Raw genomic sequence first — 22,769 nt, forward strand, 5'->3', positions numbered from 1 at the left:
CCACTTTTACTAGAGTATTTTTTAACACAAGTATCTGTAGTTTTACTCAAGTACGGAAAGTGAGTACTTTTGCCATCTCTGCATATGGAAGAAAGAACAAAGGACGGGCTAATCAGCTGAAAGGGAGCAGGTGTGGGTAGAAGCGACTAGAAGGGAAGTTATGGGAAAGAAGACTGCCACAAGGGGGCAACAGAGAGTAACTCAGAAAATACAACACCGCCTAAATATAACTAGAAAAAAATTAGAATGACACAAAATGGAAAAGAAACCAATGACCAAGAAAAGACAGAAGGACATAAGTCAAAGTGTAACTGAAAACTCCAAAAGAAACTTAAACAGAAATCTACAGTATAAAGAGCAGAATCATGAAAGAACTGCAGTAGAAGACATTATCTCAATGATGTGACTCGTAGGTTCTTATATCCTGTAGATCACTTTCTGCAGGCTTGGCCACCCTCTTTTTTCCTTAAGTTGTCCACTTTTCTCAAGTTTGATGTTTTGTTTATTTATCTATTTTTTTGCTACATATAGACTTTTATGCAACTGATCTAAAATGATGCATACTTTGGAAGTCTTTTGCCTTTGAAGACAATTCCCCCTTGATTTTTATAAATATCGTATTTTCTGTTTCCAGCAAACACTCTATGCACATTGAGATCTACTGCCAGTGAAAAAGTTAAAAAGTTAACTGTGCTGTCTTGGAGTTTATGCTGAGGCACACAAATATACAGATATTTGAGCTATTTTATCAGTTTATTAAAAAAAGTGAGATGCACTGATCAATGCTTCTTGTAATTATCGGTTCTTCTAGTAAAGATGTGTAAAAAAAATCGGAATTATTTCATTTTTTACAACAGTATAAAAATAATACCTCAAATAAGGGATACATAAAATGTTTTGAAGTACATGTATTTAATAATAGCGCAAAAACATGAGGCAATAATTGTAAAACTTCAGTGGTGGCACAGCTGGCTTTTTATAGACAAACATCACTGTCTTTTCCATGCCCTCTGTTCAAATCACCACAAATAATTTCTATAGTTTTAGGATCTGAGGATTGTCATATAGAAAAACGTCTTGAAGCCAGCTAATAATTTCTGTGCTTGAAATCTACTAGCATACATGAGTCATGCGCCTTGATAGGATTTGGGCCTTTGGTTGAGAAAAAAGCCCATAGCATCACATTTCCACCACCATACTTAAAAGTGGGGAGAAGGTTTCTTTCCTCATATAATGATTCAATTCATGCCCCATACTGGCATGTAGATGGTGACAGATTGTTTACATGCATGCTAGGTGTGAAAGTCCAGGACAGAATGCAAGCAAATGTCTACTGGTACAACATGTTCATCCAGGAGGAGCGAATCCCTCAATGACTTTATGCAATTAGTGGGGTTTCTTTAGATAGGTACCTTAAAACCAGTCTGATGCTATCACTCATTTGAAATGACTCTATAAATTAAGGTGAGATAATATATGTTGTATATAAATAACCTGAATTAAATAAAATTAAATTGAAATGAAACTAAACTGTTTACTGCTATGGAAAGACTGTGCTGCACTTCTTACCACACAGTCATCTCACCTTAGCGGTGACGTGATAAATATTGTTAGACTAGCAGCGTGGCCTAAAGCCAAGAGGTTTCCAAGTCAAAAAGCCATTACTGAAAAAACTTCACATTTAGAAAAGCGGTTAGATTTAGTTACATGTTTGTAATAAAGGAATTATTAGTGGTTCAAATAATTATGCCATTGCTGTTTATGTTAAAAAAGGAAACATTTAATAACATGGATTTAATTAACAATGTTATAACGTGTTTCTTTTGTAATCAAACACATTTTATGATTGGTTTTAGGTGGAGGTGGAAATATCAAAACTCTTGATGATTCGTACCAGTTCACAGTCGACGTGCAAGACTTCTCCCCAGAGGATGTCATCGTAACAACGTCCAACAACCAGATAGAAGTCCGTGCAGAAAAGGTGAACGGTGGTTTGGGACTACAGCACGAGAGACGGAAGATCCTCAAACAGAATCATTCATTCTCTCCTCTCTCTTTCTGCAGTTGGCCCAGGATGGTTCAGTGATGAACACTTTCACCCACAAGTGCCAACTTCCTGAGGATGTAGACCCCACCTCGGTGACATCATCCCTGGGCCCTGAGGGCACCTTGACAGTCCGGGCGCGCAGACAGCCGGCCAAACATGAGCTCGTACAGACCTTTCGCACCGAAATCAAAATCTAGAGATGGACCCACTTCCTCAGCATAAACCCATCACTTTTGGGGTTTTAAACCTTTTTTTTAAAGCTTCCCTAATGAAGCTTTATCTAAGTCCCACGATGGATGAGGATATGATCTGTCCTACATAGTCATACCAGTTAAATAACCTGTTTAGATACAATGGTCCTTGTATTACTCTTTTCATTGCATAATATTTGCCTTTTGTTCCGATTGCAGAGGAAGACATGATTCCATGAAAATAAACCCTGTCGCAGACACAATTTAATCCTCGGATAAACCAGGCTGCCATGGATGTGTTAGAGCACGTCCAAACACTGTGCTATAAGGAAGCTGCAGCTTTTACTCACTACATTAACAGCACATGTACAGTCCAGCTGCAGAGGGAAACTCATGGTTATTTCAGCAACTAGTTCTCTGACCTCTTGGGGGTCCTTATTGAGCATTAGGAAAGGATTCATTCCTGGATAAGTTGAGCTTTAAATTTAAACAACCAAAAAATAAAGAAAATGATGCTATAACAAAAAAAAAGAAAAAAAAGAAAATCATCCTCACTCAGAAGAACATTGTGAATTCCACAGCTTTAATCCCAATAAAAATGCTCTATCTATCGATGCACTTTAAAATTCTTCAAGGATGTGACCGAACTTGATGTTTGATAAAGCAGAATTAATTTATTTTGTTCTGACCCATGCAACACACATCCTCAGTACACCAGCATAAAAGGCAAGGTAAAGATTGCGACAGCAGCTCAGCTTTTAAATCAATCCCTCTATTTCCTAATCTGTTTTTTTTCATCAGTACTAATTTATTGTATTTAATTCTATGATTAAACTTGCATTAAACATGACTGCAATAAATAATTTTCTTTGAGACTCTTACAAAACACCTCTAATAGGATTTTTTTTTTCTTCAGAGTGAACTCCAAAGAAAATAATCTTACCCAGTTTTTACTTCATGTTCTCTTTATGAGCAGCAAGGAATAACAAGCAGCATTTAACATAAATAATGATCCTTTTTGGACATTTGAGGATATATTTATCAACATATAGTAATTTAAACTCATGAATTTAAATCAGGATGCAGACAGTGGATGGTTATTATCAACAGCACATGATCCACTGTTGGTCACAAAACCTTAAAACAAAAACTGTGTATGAACATTGAGCATCACTACGTCAGTTCAGTTCTTTGGACTGTCTGAGCAAAACCAAAGCATCTGAATGATGTGCAAATGGTACTTAAAAGGCCAGATATTTTCTAATTGAATGCCAAGCTGAGAAATTAATAAATTCTCATTACATATAAGGGGCTTCTTTTCAGCTTTTGTGAACATTTTATATTTAGTGCTGTTCTCAGCTTTGTGACAAACGTGAAAAAACTATTCAAGGTTAAAGTTTCAAAAAGAAACTTGTTGTATAGCACACTCCACACGTTTCCACCTACAATTGATTTGTGTAAAGAACCCTTCAAATAAACATATGTTTTTGTAAAGTAGCATAATCTAACACAGACTTATTGGGAAAAATATGGCCACAAGTTTATATGTGTTTATAAAGTTTGGTTAGGAGCACAGCTATACGTGTTAAATTGATCAGTGTCAGTCAACCTTAACGAGGAATGCATGGCTCACTTTTCCCATGAGGTATAAAAATTATGCAACACAAAGGCCAGTTTCATTAACAGTCTTCAGAAAGGGCAATAAAAGAGAAGATAACAAGTAAGTTACTCTGAAGTGCTGCAAGAACAAATACTTCTGTCTAAATTTGTCGACATCAAAATACAAGCAATGTTTAATTAAGTATGATAAACAAGCTTGAACAAAGACCACTGAACAGGCAGGTGAATGAAAAGGGGAAAACTTATTTTTTCTAAGTTAACACTGAAAGAAAAGAAGAAATAATTCTGTGGCTTTTTTTACTCTTCTTTACCAGATAATTAATTCTTTTTTTTTTTTTTTTTTATCCTGCACGCATCGGTGCATTTCTCTGCGTTGGATTAACTATTTATCTCTTGTTTTGGCACCTTGACATTCATTTGAGAAGATTAGCTTTTTTTATATGTATACGCTGTTGCAAAAGAATCAATCAACTAAATTTGCCAAGATTTGTTCCCTCAAGATTCTAATTTTTTTTGTAGCTCAGCCCTAATATTTGCCTTTGTGTGATGTCATTATCATTTATATTTGTTGTAATTTTGCTGCCTAATGACAAAACATATGAAAAAATGTATTTTAAAGTCAGCTCTGTGCAAAAGAAAAGGCCTGACACAAACTATGAGGTGTGAGTCATCATTCATTACTACATGGGTTTTGACAAATAAGTATCTTTATCAAATTGCATTGTATTGTTTGTAGTTTTTTAAATATTCTTAGCTGGAGAACGTATGCATTTGTGACAGCCCGCTGGTAACAAATTTCCTACAAAAAATTGTAATTTGATTAGTTTGTTATTTGTGGATTAAAAGGTGCATCATCTCTTAGATTTAACAGGCTTTTTGATTCATTTGATTGATTCGTATGGCTTTTTAAAAGCAGGGCCATTTTATTTGTGTGCACATTTGTGGGTTCACAGCTTTATAATGTAATAAAACACAGGATTTATGTACAAGGATTTCACCAACAATCATTTCGCACGTTTGAAACCGGGTATTTTGCGCCATCTGGTGGTGATTGTTCGCCTAACAGGTGCTCCTACTGCGCATGCTCGCCGGGCGCATCCGGCTGGTCCCTATCAATCGATCAGAGAGAGGAAGATGGCGGCGGATGCAGTAAGCGGTGGAGGATCGATCCCCGAAACACTCGATTGGGTTTGTTTTTTTCTCTTCGGTTAGAAAATACACCGTACGGCGCAATTTCACTCACTGGAATCGAAACTAGGAATTGGCAAGAAACAGGTAATTACAAAGATTATAATTCTTGTAAAAATGGCGCTGAATGAGGGAGTAGAAGCGACGTTAGCCGTCAAAAACAACAGCAGAGCCGAGCTAGCTAGCTCCCACTCTGTGGGACGACATCTTGTTCTTTCTCAGCGCGGCTCGCATGAAGGCAGGCTAAATTAATCCCTGATAGCAAAGCTGCAAGGATGGAGGAATTGTAATCGATGCGTTGCACCGTCAAACCTGAGCCGTTTTCTCCCAAATATTATGCTAATTTCTAAATTTCAACATTGGCTACATGGTTGTAAATAAAGTTAGTTTTTCTACATGCTTTCATCTTTTAACGCCTATGTTACAGTGTGTTTTTGCTGGCTATAATGTACATTTTTATATGAGTTAAAACTGTTATCATCGCGAAAGCCCAAAGTATATTCTAAATGGATTTCTAAAGGGTGTTCAGATTCACAATAATCCAGTTTTCCTACTTCACCTGCTGTCTAAATGATCCTTTATGTAAAATTCCCAAATATAGGCACTGTTGCCAGAAAGATCTCCATAATATTAGCTGGAAAATCTAATATTGAATAGTTAAATATCAGATCTGTAAAATTATGTTTTTAAAGCAAGGCTTTTTGTCTAAAATACATTTAAAAATGAATCCATGATCATGACTGCTGCAGTTTTCAAAAAGCTGATAATCTTGGGTTAAGGTATACCGATATAGTTCATGTTGAAACCTGGGAAAAGTTGCCACCCAGAAAAACAAAAAACTGTTAAATATATATAAAATTTATTTTCCTATGGTCACATAAATTATATAATAGGAAACAACAATATTGAGCCAAATAGCAAACTTCCTGAGTGCTTCTTACAGTATTATGACTCCAGTATTGTGGTTTTTTACGGGATTAAAGTAGTTTGTGCACTCTATTACCACAAAAATCTTCTCCATAACATCAAACTTTCTGCTTTTTACATTCATTTTTGCTAAAAAAAAAAAAAAAAATTTGTAATATGGAACCCAGAATATAAAGAACAAACAAATACATGTACTCTGGAAATGGTAATTAAGTTATACATTTATTTGAAAAAATAAAAATAAATAAATAATAAATAAAGTAATTCCCAGTAATAGGTATGGCCTGTTTGCCTATTCTGGGTGGAAAATCTCCTCAAAGCTTTTTAAAACAACAGTTAATTTTGATTCTTGGTTTTAACAATCAAGATGCTGAGTTATTTGGAACAGAATCAGTTCATATCTGCTGTTTGTAAAATACATTCAGCTGATAAGAAGGATTCTAGAAATACTTTGATTTTAACAAGTCCACGGAAATCTTTTCTCTCATAGGCTCAGTACTTTTACAGAAGAATCTGTTTGACATTTTATTTTTAGATAAGCAAACAACCACACATCTCTTATACCAAATGCATGATGGAGACTTTACGATCACACATCCTTGATATTACACTTGTTGATATGTTGTATAAGGACATTTATTTTGGATTAAATTAAATACAACAAATAAATACCTCTCTTTGATCTTGTTTTTTTTTTTTTTTTTTTTTTTTTTTTTTTTTTTTTTTTTTTTTTTTTTTTTGTTGTTTTTTCTAAACAGGTTACACCTTTACCCCCAGGAGGTTAAACAGAGAAATTGAAGTTAATTAAAATGTATTTTTTTCTGTGTCTGGCCTAGCATATTTCTTATACTGATTGGTAGGATAGCATCTGTGGATAAGTTTATAAGTCACCTTATAGACAGACTAGACTGCTTTAGAGAAAACGTCCCGCCCCTCAGAGTTAAATATCTCTGCAGTCATTGGTTCAGCCTTTCATCATCTTGGTTCATCTTCTTTTATAACTGAGTAATTGTGATAGCTAAGTTAATTACATTTGGCTTAATTGGTGTGCTAGTTATTGATGAAAGAATACAGTCCTTTATAGCAAAACCATACCACTTATTGATATTTAAATATATACCAGAGGCTTTAGAAAATGTCTGGATATTATAAAGCACTGGTTTGCTATATTTTTATCTCGAGAAATAGGGAACCCATGTCTGATGCCTCACTGTAACTTAAATCTTGCAAAAGCTTCCGGTTTTAACTTAATAGCGTAGTTTTCATTAGCATAAAGAGTTTAAATGGCCTGAATAAAGATGGGACCAAAACCAAATGATTTGTTCCAAATTTTCATTTGTGTATGGTGTTATGGTTGGAGCGACTATTTTCTAATCTAAAGAAGTGTGCATCCATCTTTTTTTAGATCCAATGAAAGCCTCTCTGCTCTACCATTGTACTTTTCATCCAAACTTTTAATAAGTCAAGTTTCTCCTGATCAGACATGGGAGATTATGGTATCTTCTTTCAGTCTTTTTTTTTTTTTCCTTCATATGTCTTACTGCACTTTCTTAAGTATTTTCCAATTTAAAACTACAGAAGTCCAGGGTCTTTCTCCATGGATTTTGATGTTCTCCCTGAGCATGCGTGGGTTCTCTCCGGGTACCCCAGCTTCCTCCCACAGTCCAAAAACATGACTGTTAGGTTAATTGGCTTCTCTAAATTCTCCTTAGGTGTGAGTGTGTGTATGCATGGTTGTTTGTCCTGTTTGACTCTGTGATGTCCTGCAATGGACTTGCGAGCTGTCCAGGGTGTACCCCGCTTCTTGCCCATAGACAGCTGATGCACCAGCAACCCTCGCGACCCCGCTTGGGATAAGTCTGATGGAAAATTTATGGAAGGAATCGATATTTATTGTTTGTTGTGAAGAATGATTATTTTACATGCATGTTTAATAGCTTGAATTATCGCTTTCCTTTAAAATGGTGAAGAAATTCAACGTTTTTGAATGCAGTGTATGTTATTCATAATTTTTATGATGAATCTTCATCTAGAAAAAAAATGATTAATCAGATTTGGTAAGAAGAAGTGGAAGATTTAATTTTAAAGCCATTTAGCTAGCCCTAGTTTCTGTCGTTGGAGGACATACGCTGGTCTGAAATCATGTACTTTTTATACTAACATGTCAAAGTCTTTGGCAATTATCTAATAAGACTGACTTTTTACTTTAAGTTACGAAATAGTTGATTTCATTCTATTTGCACTTTTTGTTTATGCTTTTTAACTTATGCATTTGTTTTTGATGATTTGTTTAAATAGTCTTGTTTAGTTTTACTAATTTTTGCTCTATAAATACAACATATTTGTCTTTCTTTGTTTTTGTCTATTTTAGTACAAATCTATACTTTCAGTGTTTTTAATTAGATTAATGTGTGATTATTATTTCTATTCATATTATTTCAGTTCAAATAAGTAGTATAGTAATATGTCCATTTTGTGCTTCAAACACACAGGCGTAGCCCTCATATAACTTGACCTCTGGAAGAGATGGAGTTCCCCTGGCACAGCGGGGAGGTTCTGGAGCAGCTCAACCGGCAGCGTAAGCAGGGCCTGCTGTGCGACTGCACCTTCGTGGTGGACGGTGTGGACTTTAAGGCCCACAAAGCCGTGCTGGCAGCTTGCAGCGTGTACTTCCGAGCCCTTTTCTTGGATCAGAAGGATGTGGTGCATTTGGATATCAGCAATGCTGCTGGTAGGCTCCATTTGTGACATAAAACCTGTCTCACTATTTAAGAAATGCTGAAACAGCTTATCTGCTGTTGATGTTTTATCAGCTTTTTAGTTTGTTTCTTCTTTGTTTTGTTTGTTTTTTATTTCTCCAGGTTTGGGTCAAGTCCTGGATTTTATGTACACCTCCAAACTGAGCTTAAGTCCGCAGAATATTGAGGATGTATTGTCTGTCGCCCACTTCCTGCAGATGCAGGAAATCATAAATGCTTGTTCTGCGTATCAGTCGATGTCAAACCAAGCCCCAACCATCATAACACTGGATATCCCTGATGATGAAACAGGTCTTTAAATGTTTTCTCTGTTTCTGTTCGTGTGTTTAGGAGCTGAGAATAGTCAGATTAGGGCTGAACATTATCAGGGAAAGGGACTTTTTTCTTTTTTCCATCACCTTTCTCTAAAAGCTTTGGAATCTCAGCCTTTTGTTATTGTCTGAATTAATAAAATAACCCACACACTCATAGAAAAAAAATAATAAAAAATTTTTTTTTTTTAATTTTATCTAATCTACCCAAAGTTAAAGGTGATTAAAAGGATTCTAATATTTTAATAAAATCCAACTAATATTTAGTTAAATGTCTCTTGGAAGCATAAAAATTACACACCTGAGGCCTGTTTAACAAATCAGACATATAAAAACTAAGTTTTCTAAGCCTGAAATCAGGGAAACTCTGAGTTTTCTGTTTCAAAAAGAGAGTTCCCTAAACCTCTGTTTCTCTAAGTGGCATTCATTTGCAGAGATAATTAAATATTTTTAACCGCATATATTTCATATTAAGTAAGTTATCTTCATGAGTGCTACCATTTCACCTCAAAATCCAATACGTACATCCAGACCTTATCCATCCTCACATCTGCAGCATTGACTTCCTTTAGCAGGTATTTGACAGAACAACTTGTGGATGTTTTTTTTTTTTTTTAAGATACATTGATACATTAAAAGCTACTGAAATTATTTTCAAATTACATATAAATGGATACATCGATTCTGTGGGGAAAAAGGAATTCCTGTAGGTTTTAGGATTACTATTCATTTGGTGATAACAGCCCACTGAGCCTGCTGGTAGGTAGGAGGCAGAATCTAAAGACATTCTATGGGACTGATAACCACTATTAACGGTCATTTATTAGGATGACAACATCCGAAGCTGCTGCAAACAGCCTCTTATTTACTTCGTAATGGAAGACGAATGAGATGATGAACAGGTTCTATCAATTAGAGCAACGTTTTTAGACTTCATCATTCACCTGCTTAATGGTAATTTCACCTAAATATATACATTGATAGACTACCATTCAAGAAATAAACCAGTTTTCCCCGTAATGTTACCGTGGTTACCACTGACTATGGCAGGCCGTTTTGATATGTATTAGTTCTAATAAATGTGTTTTTTCTGATATCTGAAAAAAACTAGAAGTGGAGAATTTTGACAAGGAGTCTGAAAATTGACTTGGAAATTAATTTCCGATCTCCATATTCCTATTGTTGCTGAACAGATTTTGTATTATTTTGAATATGAACAAATGTACTTCAGATATTATAAACACATATTCAGTAAAGCTGATAAAATAAATGAAATTCCAAGATTTCTAAATAATCTGGGCCTCATAATAAAGTTCTTCCTGTTCAGTTATTTCTATGCACACGCAGGAGACTGATGGACTACAGTTGGGTTTTTGGTAAACTTTGATTAAAATAGTTATTTTATTATTGAACTGATTTGCTTGTGATTTTGTTTTGGGAGGATTTGAGGTGGAAGTGTAGTTCCATGCAACAGAAAAGCTGATTTTGTTTATCAAATATAACTGTTGTGCATGTGCATCTAGCAGGCTGAGGTAAAGATAAGATGCTATAAGAGGACAGAACAAAATTTTCAAAAAGTATAATGTATAGTACGCTCTTCATCCATTTATGGATTTCTTTTTAGATATATATTTCCATTTATCTTAGTGTGGTAAAATATTGTGATAATAATAAGGAATGAAAAAGGGAATGGCTCTCTGTTGTTGTTGTTGTTTTTGTTAAATATTTTCTAAAACAAAATTCCAACAAACCAAAAATGAATTACTCAAGATCTCAAACAGCAATAACCAACACCCTGATATAAATTCATGCAGGCAAATCAAAGTCGTCTGCAGCTGTCTGTAGCTTTGGGACTCAGCTGAACTGCTGTGGAAATATTAACCCCCAAACGGAGAGAATATGGAAAAGTAATACAAATTCCCTGGAGCTGCTGTACTTCCATAATTACAAAAAAACTAGTGAAGGCCTATATTCTATTTAAGATACTGCTCCATTCCCCTAAACATAAGAAAACCATCTTAGTTAAATACTGTAAAAGAAGAGGCAACCAGATTCCTTCACATAGACGTTAAAGAGTCCTTGCCAATCATCAACAACACTTGGTCGGGGGAGAGTAACTGTTTCCCATGGGGGCGGGATTGGATAAACAGCTTTTATCTTTTAATAAAAGAAGCATCATTTTAGAAGTGTACGTCATATCAGTCAGTCAGCCTTCTAACAATCAGGGTCACGGTTGGTACGTAGTTGAATCCTAACACGTCCTGTCGTTTTTGTTATCCCTTATTAACCAGATATAAAGGATGCTGCGAGAGAGCTGAAGGATGATGCTGAAAATCAGCTGTCAGAAGTTTCAGCGCAAACAGAGAAGTGTCCTTCTAACACACCTACTGAAGATCAGAGGAACCCTCCCAGTGAGGAGGATGGGAACAGAGACGTTTCTGTTGATGCACAACAAAGTGTTTCTCAGCCTAATCCCAGCAGGAAGCACACGGGCCGTGGAAGACCCCCCAAAAACACGCAGGTTTCTGTACAGAAGATGATCTCTGTGAAGGAGGAGGATGGAGGCTCTACATCCATCCCTGCAGGATTTCAGGACGACCCCTCGGATGCTGACTACACACCCAGTAAATTATAAATATGACGTGTAAGGACCCATAAATAAAAGTCAGAAAGTAAATATTAAATCTGATATTCAAATGTTTCTGCAGAAGAGCACTTGAGATCTTCAGGCAGCTCGGCTTACATGAGCTCACGTGGAAGAAGGATCAGAAAACCGGCCCGGCGTAAGTTTCCCTCAGTGGGTGGGATGTGCTCTGACAGAAATCCAATCAACAATAACATTCATACGCCTTGTTTTTTGTATTGTTTTTATTCCTTCCAGAAAATGACTCTGAGGATGAAGGTCCATCAAAGGTGAAAAAGGATAAAAAGACAACAGAGTCGGAAGAAGTGGCTGACGGACAGGAACCAGAACCCGGGGAGACTGGTGAAGAAGGGACAGATGAGGCAGAAGATGACACGGAACAGGAAGCAGACGGAGACAGTGAGGGAGAGGGAAGACAAATTCTGGGCGTATCTATGAGCAACCGATCTGAGTCTAAACCTTACAGCTCTGTGACGCACAAATGTGGGGTGAGTTTTCCATTTTTTTTTAAAGAATAAAACCTGAAACCCTCTGAAACACAGAGTCGTCCTGCACATGTCACTGCTCTGCATAAACACACGTCAGTTCCAAATACAGCTGCAAGTCTTCTGTCCTTAGTCTGCTGCTTTGCATGCCCTGCTCAGTTTGACGGTCAGTTGGATTTCGAAAGTTTCCGATCATGCCACAGATTCCCATCTGCATTTTAATTTGGACTTTGACTAGGCCGTTATGACAAATGAATAGTCTTTAAACCAAAGTGGTGCCTTTCTCTGTACATATCAATTCACCCTGCTGAACAGCAAACTTTCATCCCAGTTTCAAGTCTTTTTCAACAGATTATTTCAGTATTAAACTTTATCTAGCTTTGCCTGCTGAAGAAAAACATTTCCACAGCATGATACTCCCACCACCAATTTTTACAATAGAGCTCATGCATTCAGAAGGAAGTGCAATGACAGATTTCTGCCTTTTCTATAGGAGCCAAACACCTGAGCTGATCTTCTTCCATAGGTTACAGGAAGCATGACATCTTGCAGTTTTCCATAGAGACCAGTGTTGTGGAGTGTGGATTCCTTTTCTGGTGCAGAGTAATGGTTGTCATGTGAACAGCTTCTGAAGCCATAGCTTCGGCTCTCCAGAGTCTCTCTGGGCTTTCTGTCTGCATCTCTGAATGATTCTCTCCTCTGGCCTTTCATTGTGTGTGTGTTGCGAACGATTTAGCATTTTAACACTGCCCATTCTCCAAATGATGGATAGTAGTAGCGCCAGAGGACTCTGGGTAATGGCCAAACATTGTGATATTGTTTTATAAAGTGAACAACTTTAAATTTCTCCACATGACTCCCAGACCTGCCTTCTGAGATCCCTGCACTGCAACAAATATCAATAACTTATTTATTTTTTCTTAAAGTAAGTGCATTTGTTCTTGAATTGAGGAGGTAAGTGAGACACTTTGCCAATGGAACAAGACAATTTACTCTTAAAATAAGAAAAAAAATAGTGTAATTGTCTTATTTTAAGTGCATATTATCTAACTATCTTATTTTAAGAGAAAAAATACTAATTCCATTGGCAGATCATCTTATTTGCCTAATTTAAGAATTGTTTACTTATTTAAAGATCATTTTTGCAGTGTCTTCATGATGCTGTTTGTTCTATAATAAAGCTCTTGGAGCTTCAAAGAACAGCAGGTTTTATCCTGAGCTTAACCCACATGCAGAGAGGCTCTTATCTACATCTGAAAACCTTTTTCTTCCACTTCTTCATGTTGAGCTTTGTGTCGAGATGTCGGTTAGATTCCTGGAATAAACTTTTTATCAGTTTACTGTAACTTTTTTGTTCTCTGTGTTGTTTTGGCTCATTTGACAGTTTTTTCCTTGTAGGACTGTGGGAAGAAATTTACCCACACGGGTAATTTGCTGCCCCACCAGCGGATACACACTGGAGAAAAGCCCTTCAGCTGTCGGGACTGCAACAAGGCTTTCTCTGACCCTGCAGCTTGTAAAGCTCATGAGAAAACACACAGGTGAGCTTCACATATTTTTATACACACTTCTATTTCTGTTTGCTCAGTCGGCTTCTTATCACACCCCCCCGCCGTTTCCCTCTTAGTCCCCTGAAGCCGTATTGCTGCTCCACCTGTGGGAAGAGCTACCGCCAGATTAGCCTGCTCAACCTCCATCGGAAACGGCACACGGGTGAAGCGCGCTACAGCTGCGACGTCTGCGGCAAGCTTTTCACCACCTCGGGGAATCTGAAGCGCCACCAGCTGGTGCACAGCGGGGAGAAACCGTACCACTGCGACTTCTGCGACAAAGCTTTCTCCGACCCCACCGCCAAGATGCGACACCTGGAGACGCACGATACGGAGAAGGGGAACAAGTGCCCACACTGTGACAAACGTTTTAACCAGGTGACTGTGAAAAGTTTGAACGTTTCTAAAGGACCCATTTGCATCTGCGGCTTCTCTGTTTTATTTATATATTTTTTCTTCTTTTCTTGCTCAGATGGGGAATCTGAAAGCACACTTAAAAGTCCACATAGCAGACGGGCCTCTCAAGTGTAAGGAGTGTGGCAAGCAGTTTACAACTTCAGGTAAAAAAACAGAAATCCTTCTTTAGAAGAAATTATATTAAACTGGAAAACTGAAAATGTTATTATAGTTTGTTTAAACCAAAGAGTGACATTTTACAAATGAAGTAGAAGAAAATAAGATTGATGGTTTTTAATAGTGAAAGTCATTGTACTTCTCTGTAACTGCAGGTTTTTTAGATTCATCTTGACAAACTTGGTTCGTCTAGAGACTGAATTTGTTTCAAAACACATATATATATATGTAAATAAGTTGTTTTAATAGCACCACAGGTAAAAATCACACGGTGCTTGAGAAATCAGAATCCGAATTACTGCAGGAAATGATTTTCTTGCAGTACCGTTTACAGAAGAGAGAAAAATAAGATTGTAAGTAATATAGAGCAAAATAAAAATATGATATAATAAGACAGAATAAAATAAGTAAAACTACAGCGCACAGAATAAAACTACACCCATCCCCTGTAAACTGTGATAAGAATAAAATAAGTACAGGAATACAATCAACAGTGTTTACAATTTACAATGCTGCTCAGTACCTAAATTACTATTATTGCACAGAGTACAATAAGCAAAGATTGAAATATCACAAGAACAGCTTATGACATCATAATGTTTTTGGATTTTTTTTTTCACCATAACTAAATTAAAAAATTTTATTTCAATATTTTGTTGCTGCTTTTTCTTTTCTTTTTTTCCTGTTTTTTTTTTTTTTAAATAAATCACCATGTTTTAAACGCTCTAGGGCTTCAACTAACAATTTATTCCTTTTATTTGTGTGTTTTTTTATTAATAGGAATGCAAAAGTTCCCTCAAAAGAAGAACTTTTACAGAATCTAAACCAGATGAAACTAAAACTTTTCGACTTGAGGATGTCTGTATAGAGATATTGACAGGAGAACGTTTTTTTTTTTTTTTTTATCTTCAATGCAAAATATACATATATTTATAATTAGTGCTCTAAGTAGTTTGCTCTGTCAGCTAAAGGCACTTTTTAGAGTCTCTATACTCCAGATAACGATGAACCGATTAATTGTTTTAGCTCTAAAACAACCCTGCACCATATATGTCCACATCATGATTCAACCCAAGCAGCCTTTTAGAAACATAGAGAACAGCAGCTCTACTATTATTGGTAACGGCTATCGATGCATAAATCCAATTAGGAGCGGGTTAAATAAATGACTTGTGTTTTTATGTAATACCAGCACTTTCTAGGTATTAAATACCTCATAAATGTTTTTTTTATGTATTTTTCAAAAGCACTAAATGTCATTAGTTGAATAATTTGGTTTTACCTTTTTAGGGAATCTTAAAAGACACCTGCGTGTTCACAGTGGGGAGAAACCCTATGCATGTTCGCACTGTCAGAGAGCTTTTAGTGACCCCGGAGCCCTGCAGCGTCATGAACGCATTCACACAGGTAATGTTCCCACTCTGCTCTGTTAGTATTGTTTTATTTTTCACAATATTTTCTACTATTCCTTCCTCTAAATTACTGCTGATTATTTGCAACCGATATGTGACTGAGTTGTACGCGTTACAGGAGAAAAACCCTGCGTCTGCCTGGTCTGTGGTAAGGCCTTCACCCAGGCCAGCTCTCTCATCGCTCACGTCCGTCAGCACACTGGAGAGAAGCCTTACGTCTGCGATCGCTGTGGGAAAAGGTGAGCCGGGCCACTCTTATTCTCACATCAGGGCGGAAATAATAAAAGTGTGTTTTATTTTGCATCCAACTGAGATATCATTCAAAGATGGAAGGTTAGGAGCATGAGACATTCAGGTACCATCTAGATCAATATTATATGAATAGAAAGAGGTTTTTATATTTTTTAACCTTTTGTTGACATTAAAGCATGTTTAGGAGCAGTAAATAGAAAAAATGGCAACAATTTTCAGGTTAAAATTTATGTATTTTGGTGTATCAGATTTATCCCCATCCAGCTGTGCGCTAAATGAATTACAAACATTCAAGAAGAACAATCAGATCCATCTTGTGAAGCATTCGACAAGTGTCACAAAAAAACTGGTGTCAAAATCCCGCACAGATTCAGGTCTCCAATCTGGGGATGAAGAACAGAGTGATGCATAATTCTGTCTTTTTATATTTTTTATGATCTAATCTTTGCAGCTATACTGATTAAAACGAAAAGGAGAAACATCGACCCTACTTTAACATGAGAAATCAACTAAAATAAGTAAAGGATTATGGAAAATCGATCTGAAAATATGGCTGAAAGAAGCGCACGGTTGCCCACTGGTATAACTAAAGAACCACAGCAGCTGATAACGGTTGCATTGAAGCTCGTCCAGCACAGACTAACAAACTGTCCGTTTCTGCTGGGAGGACAGACCAGTAGCTCGATTACTCTGCACCGTTTCCAACATAATGCCAGAATAAACTTCACTGTTAAATTTTCTCTCTGTTGATCTACAGTCTTCTTTACTTGTTTTATAAACCTCCTTCGATAAAATGTATTCATATACAGGTAGAAAGAATAGGGCTAACAAGTTTGTCCGCTTTAGACTGCCGTAACTATAAACGGTGACATGGCTTCCATTAGGTGCACCACTAACTATGTATTCATAAACAACTTTTTAGAAAGCTTTTAGCTTTAAGAAATTCTTGATTTTTTTCTTAAAAACAAATAAGTTATTTTCATAATCCTTTTAAATATGACACAAATCAATGTTTCTACTGATTTTTGGAGCATATTTATTTTGCAATACACTGAATTTTTCAATTAATGTCCTTTTGCACCATTTTTAAGCTGGTTTTGTTTTTTCTCCTACATTTTTACAATCACTGCTGCAATTTATATTGATAATGTTTATCTACTCCAGTTGAAGTATCATTTGGCTGTTATAAGCTGTATGCGATGAATTTTGTTTTGTCTGCACTCTATTCATACAAAATGACAATACCGTCTTTTTTCTAAGTCTAGTGTAAACACTCAGTGCTTCTCTGTCTAAATCTTTAATTGGTGTGCAGTTACAGGCTGTTCAAGCTTACTTTAAGCCCTGGTAATAACCTAGATAAAAGTTAGAATTTATCTTCGCTTCTCCAAACTGGCAGAAATACTGACTTCTTCCAAATTATTTTCTGAACAGGTTTGTGCAGTCCAGTCAGCTTGCTAATCACATCCGTCACCATGACAATGTGCGGCCGCACAAGTGCCATATGTGCAACAAGGCGTTTGTGAATGTAGGAGATCTGTCCAAGCATATCATCATTCATACGGGTAAAGTTACAAGGTTACAAGACTCAGTTTGAGGTGCTGCTGAAATCTGTAGACCGCAGCTTCTCAAAATGTTTTCACTTTAAAGTGAAATTTATATCAAATGTAAAGTTTCCCCTGTCTGTCATCAGGTGAAAAGCCTTTTCTGTGTGATAAATGTGGCCGCGGCTTTAACCGCGTGGACAACCTGCGCTCTCATGTTAAGACGGTTCACCACGGCAAGGCCGGCATGAAGCGGCTGGTGGTAACTGAGGAAACGGGAGAGGAAGGCGGCGAGGACGGCATCGAGGGGGGAAGTTCAGATGAGATCAAAATAGTCACCGTCACCACGGAGGACATCGTCACCCTTGCAACCGAGGCCCTGGCTGGCAGCGCTGTAGCTCAGCTCACCGGTCAGTATCTTTCAGGCTCAGTGTTTCAGACAAAAGGCTGCACCTTTTTATAAAATAATAAATAACATTAAATGATGAAAGAAGTGAAAATAAAAGCTGCTCCTGTTTTGTTAACAGTCGTTCCGATGACTACCTCGGTCTCTGCAGATGAAACCGAAGCTTTGAAAGCTGAAATCACCAAAGCAGTAGAGAAAGTGCAAGAAGAAGGTAAAATCTGTACTCTGCTTTTATCATTACAAAATAAAACGGTTAAATCTGTAGTGTCAGATGACCTGCTTGTTTATACAAAAGTGTGACAGGAATGTCTTTGGCCAAAATTTGAGCTGTAATTCTGCCTTATTCCCAATTTACATGTCCCGTTCTCTTCAGCTCAGCTGCAAACTCTGCAGCAAATCCGCAGCTATATAATCACTCAGAGCATTTACAGGCCCGCAGCAAAGCGGGAAAATTCGACTCGATTTCTGGGCTGAATTTAATTAGATAATCGAAAGATGTGATTAATCATTACGTACAACAAAGTAAGAAAAAAAATATAGTTTCTTTGCACCTGGTGTACTTTTTCCGGAAAATATTTGGATGCCCATAAACCAAAGTTTAGACAGTTTTTAAAATCCACAGGAGGAGTTGTTTCGGTCTGACTTCCTGGTTAGTTATTGGCTTTTATTGTGCGAGCCGTGCATGATCCCTTGACCTCCTCTGGGTTTCTTACTGCTGCGGAGTGGACATTTTAAATTCTGGGTTAGATAAGGATTATTGTTTTGTTGGAAAACTGAAAATTTCTTCCACTATTATGGTGATTTGCCAAATAATTGATCCCCTTTGAACTTTACTATAATTTCTATTGATACAAACAAAACACACAAACTAGTAAATAAGTGGAAAGGGGAAAGAAGAGGAGATTGAAATGTTTCTTTTCTTTTACTTTTTCTTTTTTACAAATGTAAATGATAAAATTGTAGCACCAATTTATTTTTGGTCACAAATACTCTGAAATCCCTGTAAAAAAAAAAAAAAAAAAGAAATGCATGAAAAGACCAGATTAAACGTTAGTAGATGCAATGTAAGGCGACACGGTGAGGATTTGGGGGAAGTGGTGAATTCAAGTGAGACATCTCAGGTTTTTGAACTAGATTCACAACATGTCTCCATGTTTTCTTGGTCAAACATGGTGGAGGCCTTATCATTCTGAGGGTTTCCGATTCATTAGTAGGGATAGGGAAGCAGGTCCGAGTTGGATGGAGGTAAATACTCTGAGACAGGTTCTGATGGGAAAGAGGATCACATCTTTACAGCACAACAACCCTAAATGAACGACCTGGGTTATAACAGAGAGGTTTAGTTCAAAGCTTAGAAAAGGGTTTTATTAGATCAACTGAAGAAGAAATATGTGCGAAACTTGCTGTAAAAGTAACCAAATGGATTCTTATTGAAAGTTGCATTCCCTGTGACTGTGGATGTAACCGAATAATAATGAAGTAGAGTTTAGTCAGTGATTCCTTCCCTCTGCTCAAGTTACACACTGAATGGGCTCAAAAGCATAAGCAATAAGATTACGATGCTTTAGTGTCCTTTCAGCTTTGTCTTCCATTATACCAAATGTCTTAAGTGTTTTATGGTTGAGCAGTAATTCTGGTATTTCCAATCAATTAATCAACTGCTTGCTACAGAACCAACCAACCCCATGAAGTCACAGCTTAGACCAGTGTTTCCCAACCTTTTATGATTTGTGTCCCCCTTTGGGCATTTTGTCTTTCCATGAGTCGCTCTCTCAGTCAAAACTATTGATGACTGTCCAAAAGTGGAATGTACAATAACTAATTATAAAATAAAGAATATTTTACTCTGTCTTTTAATTTGAGCACTTAATTATTAGGCATTTTATGTTTTCACTCTAAAATAAAAAAAAACATAAATATGTTTCCTGGAAGTTGGTAATGAATCAAAATAAATACAAAATAAAATCATGTTTTAACCCTGTTTTTATGAAACTGGAGCTCCCTATAATCACATCTAAACTTTATGAATTGTGAAATAATTACAGAGCAAAAAAAATTATAGCCTGACTGACTTAATAAGTTTTACTTTGTTTTCACCAAGACACCTGAGCTGCTTTGATGAGCTCCGATCGCTCAGTGTGTAAAACAGCTGATCTCTACTTTCACTCTGTTCCTCTGCTTTGTTTTGATGTGTGTCAAAGCTCACGGTGAACTCAAACAATAATAAAAACCAACTTTTTGGTTGATAAAAGTTTGTGTCATTTTTTGATTGGTTCCTCACTAAGAAAAACAGATCACGGCCCTATTTTATTTGACTACTTAAGAAATAAAATATTTTTGTTTAGCCGCTGCAATTCACTTGTAGACCACTAGGGGTCTGCGTATGCCCCGGTTGGGAATCAATAACCTCTGCATCCGTCAAATCTGTCTATCTCCTCAAAAAAATCCTGACTACACGTCGGGCGGTCGCAAACCCGCGCAGACCTACTGTAAGGCGGAAGTGCACAGACTAAAAGCAGCTGTGGTTGGTCCTTGGTATGCCTTTCCGGCTGTCTGTGTGGTCGTCCTTCTCGATTCGGTGCCAGCGCGCGCCATTTTTAAAAACCGAGGAACAACTACAATGGAGAACTATGACGGAAGGTTAATCGAGGAAGTTCAGAAGTACGATCCATCAAAATTCCTGCGAGTTCTCCAATAGGCTCACCCTTTTGCTTTGGCGGGAAACTGCTGTGCTTCGCTAGAAATTCCAGACAGACGGTGGAGAAGCATACCAGCAAAATTGGTTCTCGACCAGACCCAAGCGACATTTGACGTGTGTGATTGCAAATGTCTAATCTGCCCTTTAGACTACTGCAACATGGCGGCGCTTTAAAAAAAACCTAAACAATTGTACTTTATGTCTTTTATACAATTGTAATATAATCTTTGATAATAGCAATACCCAATTAAGTTAGTTTGGTTGATCATTTCCACTTCTAGTGGTTCTGTTCAGTAAACATAAACTCCTCAAGTTATCTACTACATAGCTTCCATATGGGCATGCTGCATGATGGGGCTACGTAACTTCTCTGCGGTGCGCAGAAGGCAAGGTTGTGGTGAAAGAAAAGTGGAAGGCATTACGCACTTTTACTTGCAATAATACAGTAGTTGGGGAAGTTGTGTTTTAATACACTTCATAGATCTAAGTTTTAACATTGCTCAAAACGCAACCAGAACAACCCTATGGAGATCACTGCTAACAGTCTCTCCCACTCATAGTTGGATTGTTGCACTTAAAACAGAGAGCAACACCATAGGTACTGTCCGCCAGTTATTGCTATTTAAGAATATGTAAGTTATATAAGGGATGCTTCATTCATTTATTTTTCCTGCTGGAAGTATGTTACTGCTAGAAACTGGTTGAAACATCTGCTGTTTTCTCATTTAAATCAATCTTTTAAAGTTAAATAAGGATTATTTGATCTTCTGTTCACAGACCCCAACACTCAGATCTTGTACGCTTGTGACTCGTGTGGCGATAAATTTCTGGACGCCACGTCTTTGGCTCAGCATGTCCGGATCCACACAGCTCAAGCTTTGGTCATGTTTCAGTCGGATTCTGACTTCTACCAGTACACGACAGCAACCACCTCTGGAGAGGGGGATGATGCTCCTGCAGCAACCTGGCAGCCGGCGCCGGAACACGTCATTCAGGAAGGAGAACTGATCTTCCGTACTGAAGAGCGAAAACCAGAGGGGGTGGATGGAGAAACACAAGAAGAACAAGGGTCAGAGGCAGTGATTCATATAGAGGAGGCAGTTGAACTGGAAGAAACTACTTCTGAGTATCAGACAAAAGATGGAGAAGAAGAACAGGAAGAGGATATGAAATCTTAGGGTCAGAACAGCTGGTTGACCTTGAATGTGTAATTTAAACTAATTTATATAAAAGGTAAATAATGATATAGGTTTCTGAACGAGATCCTAAAAGATACTTTAAAACTTAAACATGGATTCTTGGATCTTTTAAAATAATACTGATTTTAGGGTCATCCAAGGTTATTTGATTTACTCTGTACAGCAATAATGTTATTTTGGTAAAGAATTGCGAAAAAATTATAAAAGTTTGTTTTATTGGTTTATTTTTAGACTGAAATCTAGGACTGTGCTTTGTCCTTGATCATTAATCTAATACTTAAAGACTATTTTTCCATTCTCGATGAAACATCTGCTCTTTCTTTAAGCATTTGCTGTATTTTACTGTGATTACATGTAGACTTGCTACATGAATGTGAGTTTACTGAAGACTTTAGTGAGTCTAAGAAGCTTTTTATTGGTGTATTTTCTTTTTCTTTTTTGCCAGGTTGTACCAATCTTGTGCTTGTATAATAGCCCATCAAATAAGCCTATAGTTTTAGCTTTAACACAGTTTTTAGTTACATAATAATTTCAAAGTGTACGTCTTTGTTGTTTATTTTTATCTGTTTATATTGCTATCTGTAAAAAGAATCTGCAGTAAATATTTGTTGACTCGCTCAGACTCACTGGATCATTAAAAATTACCCTTGTCTGATCTGCTATGGTTATAAATATATGTATGTATTTATTAAAAAAAACGTCCTCTTTTTATTTATTTATTTATATATATATATATATATATATATATATATGAGCTTTTTATGCCTTGATCAAATGTATCTGAAGAGTTTAAATCGATTTCTATATGACTGGCCAGTTTATGATTCCCTGATTGACTGATTTAAAGTTATGATTTCCTTACATATATGATTATTGAATAATGTAGTCCAGGGGTGTCAAAGTCGTTCCAGAAAGGGCCGTGTGGCTGCTGGTTTTCTTTCCACCCAAGCAGTAGCACACCAGACT

At 36.9% G+C, this 22,769-nt stretch overlaps 2 protein-coding genes across 3 annotated transcripts in view; both read left to right on the forward strand.

The window, feature by feature from the left end:
* Window positions 1–3,088, forward strand: part of hspb7 (heat shock protein family B (small) member 7) — an 8,084-nt gene extending 4,996 nt beyond the window's left edge. Inside the window, exons 2-3 of the mRNA XM_015398271.1 lie at window positions 1,857–1,981; window positions 2,065–3,088. Of these exons, the coding sequence (XP_015253757.1) occupies window positions 1,857–1,981; window positions 2,065–2,244 (305 nt within the window). The 3' untranslated portion in view covers window positions 2,245–3,088. The remainder of the gene's footprint in view (window positions 1–1,856; window positions 1,982–2,064) is intronic.
* A 1,861-nt stretch (window positions 3,089–4,949) lies between these two features.
* zbtb17 (zinc finger and BTB domain containing 17) lies at window positions 4,950–22,462 on the forward strand. Of its 2 annotated transcripts, none has more exons than XM_015398273.1 (15): window positions 4,950–5,046; window positions 8,466–8,704; window positions 8,835–9,023; window positions 11,332–11,667; window positions 11,752–11,826; window positions 11,925–12,175; window positions 13,571–13,713; window positions 13,800–14,100; window positions 14,195–14,282; window positions 15,586–15,702; window positions 15,826–15,946; window positions 17,391–17,521; window positions 17,650–17,910; window positions 18,028–18,117; window positions 21,382–22,462. In XM_015398273.1, the coding sequence occupies exons 2-15, from the start codon at window positions 8,500–8,502 to the stop codon at window positions 21,780–21,782; spliced, it is 2,709 nt and encodes a 902-aa protein (XP_015253759.1). In that variant the 5' UTR covers window positions 4,950–5,046; window positions 8,466–8,499; the 3' UTR covers window positions 21,783–22,462. The 2 variants fall into 2 exon arrangements, with proteins under 2 accessions (XP_015253759.1, XP_015253758.1); XM_015398272.1 differs by having other exon boundaries at window positions 4,966–5,133.
* Window positions 22,463–22,769: the final 307 nt, after the last annotated feature.

Source organism: Cyprinodon variegatus, unplaced genomic scaffold (genome assembly GCF_000732505.1).
Source record: "Cyprinodon variegatus isolate N-32 unplaced genomic scaffold, C_variegatus-1.0 Scaffold921, whole genome shotgun sequence".
Lineage (NCBI taxonomy): Eukaryota > Metazoa > Chordata > Actinopteri > Cyprinodontiformes > Cyprinodontidae > Cyprinodon > Cyprinodon variegatus.

What these genes read in the sequence shown, in the direction of transcription:
- zbtb17 (XM_015398273.1), top strand. Translation starts at nt 8,500, where the DNA reads ATGGAGTTCCCCTGGCACAGCGGGGAGGTTCTGGAGCAGCTCAACCGG. An exon ending in GGATATCAGCAATGCTGCTG is followed by an intron (nt 8,705 to 8,834) that starts GTAGGCTCCATT and finishes TTATTTCTCCAG; the next exon opens with GTTTGGGTCAAGTCCTGGAT. An exon ending in TATCCCTGATGATGAAACAG is followed by an intron (nt 9,024 to 11,331) that starts GTCTTTAAATGT and finishes TCCCTTATTAAC; the next exon opens with CAGATATAAAGGATGCTGCG.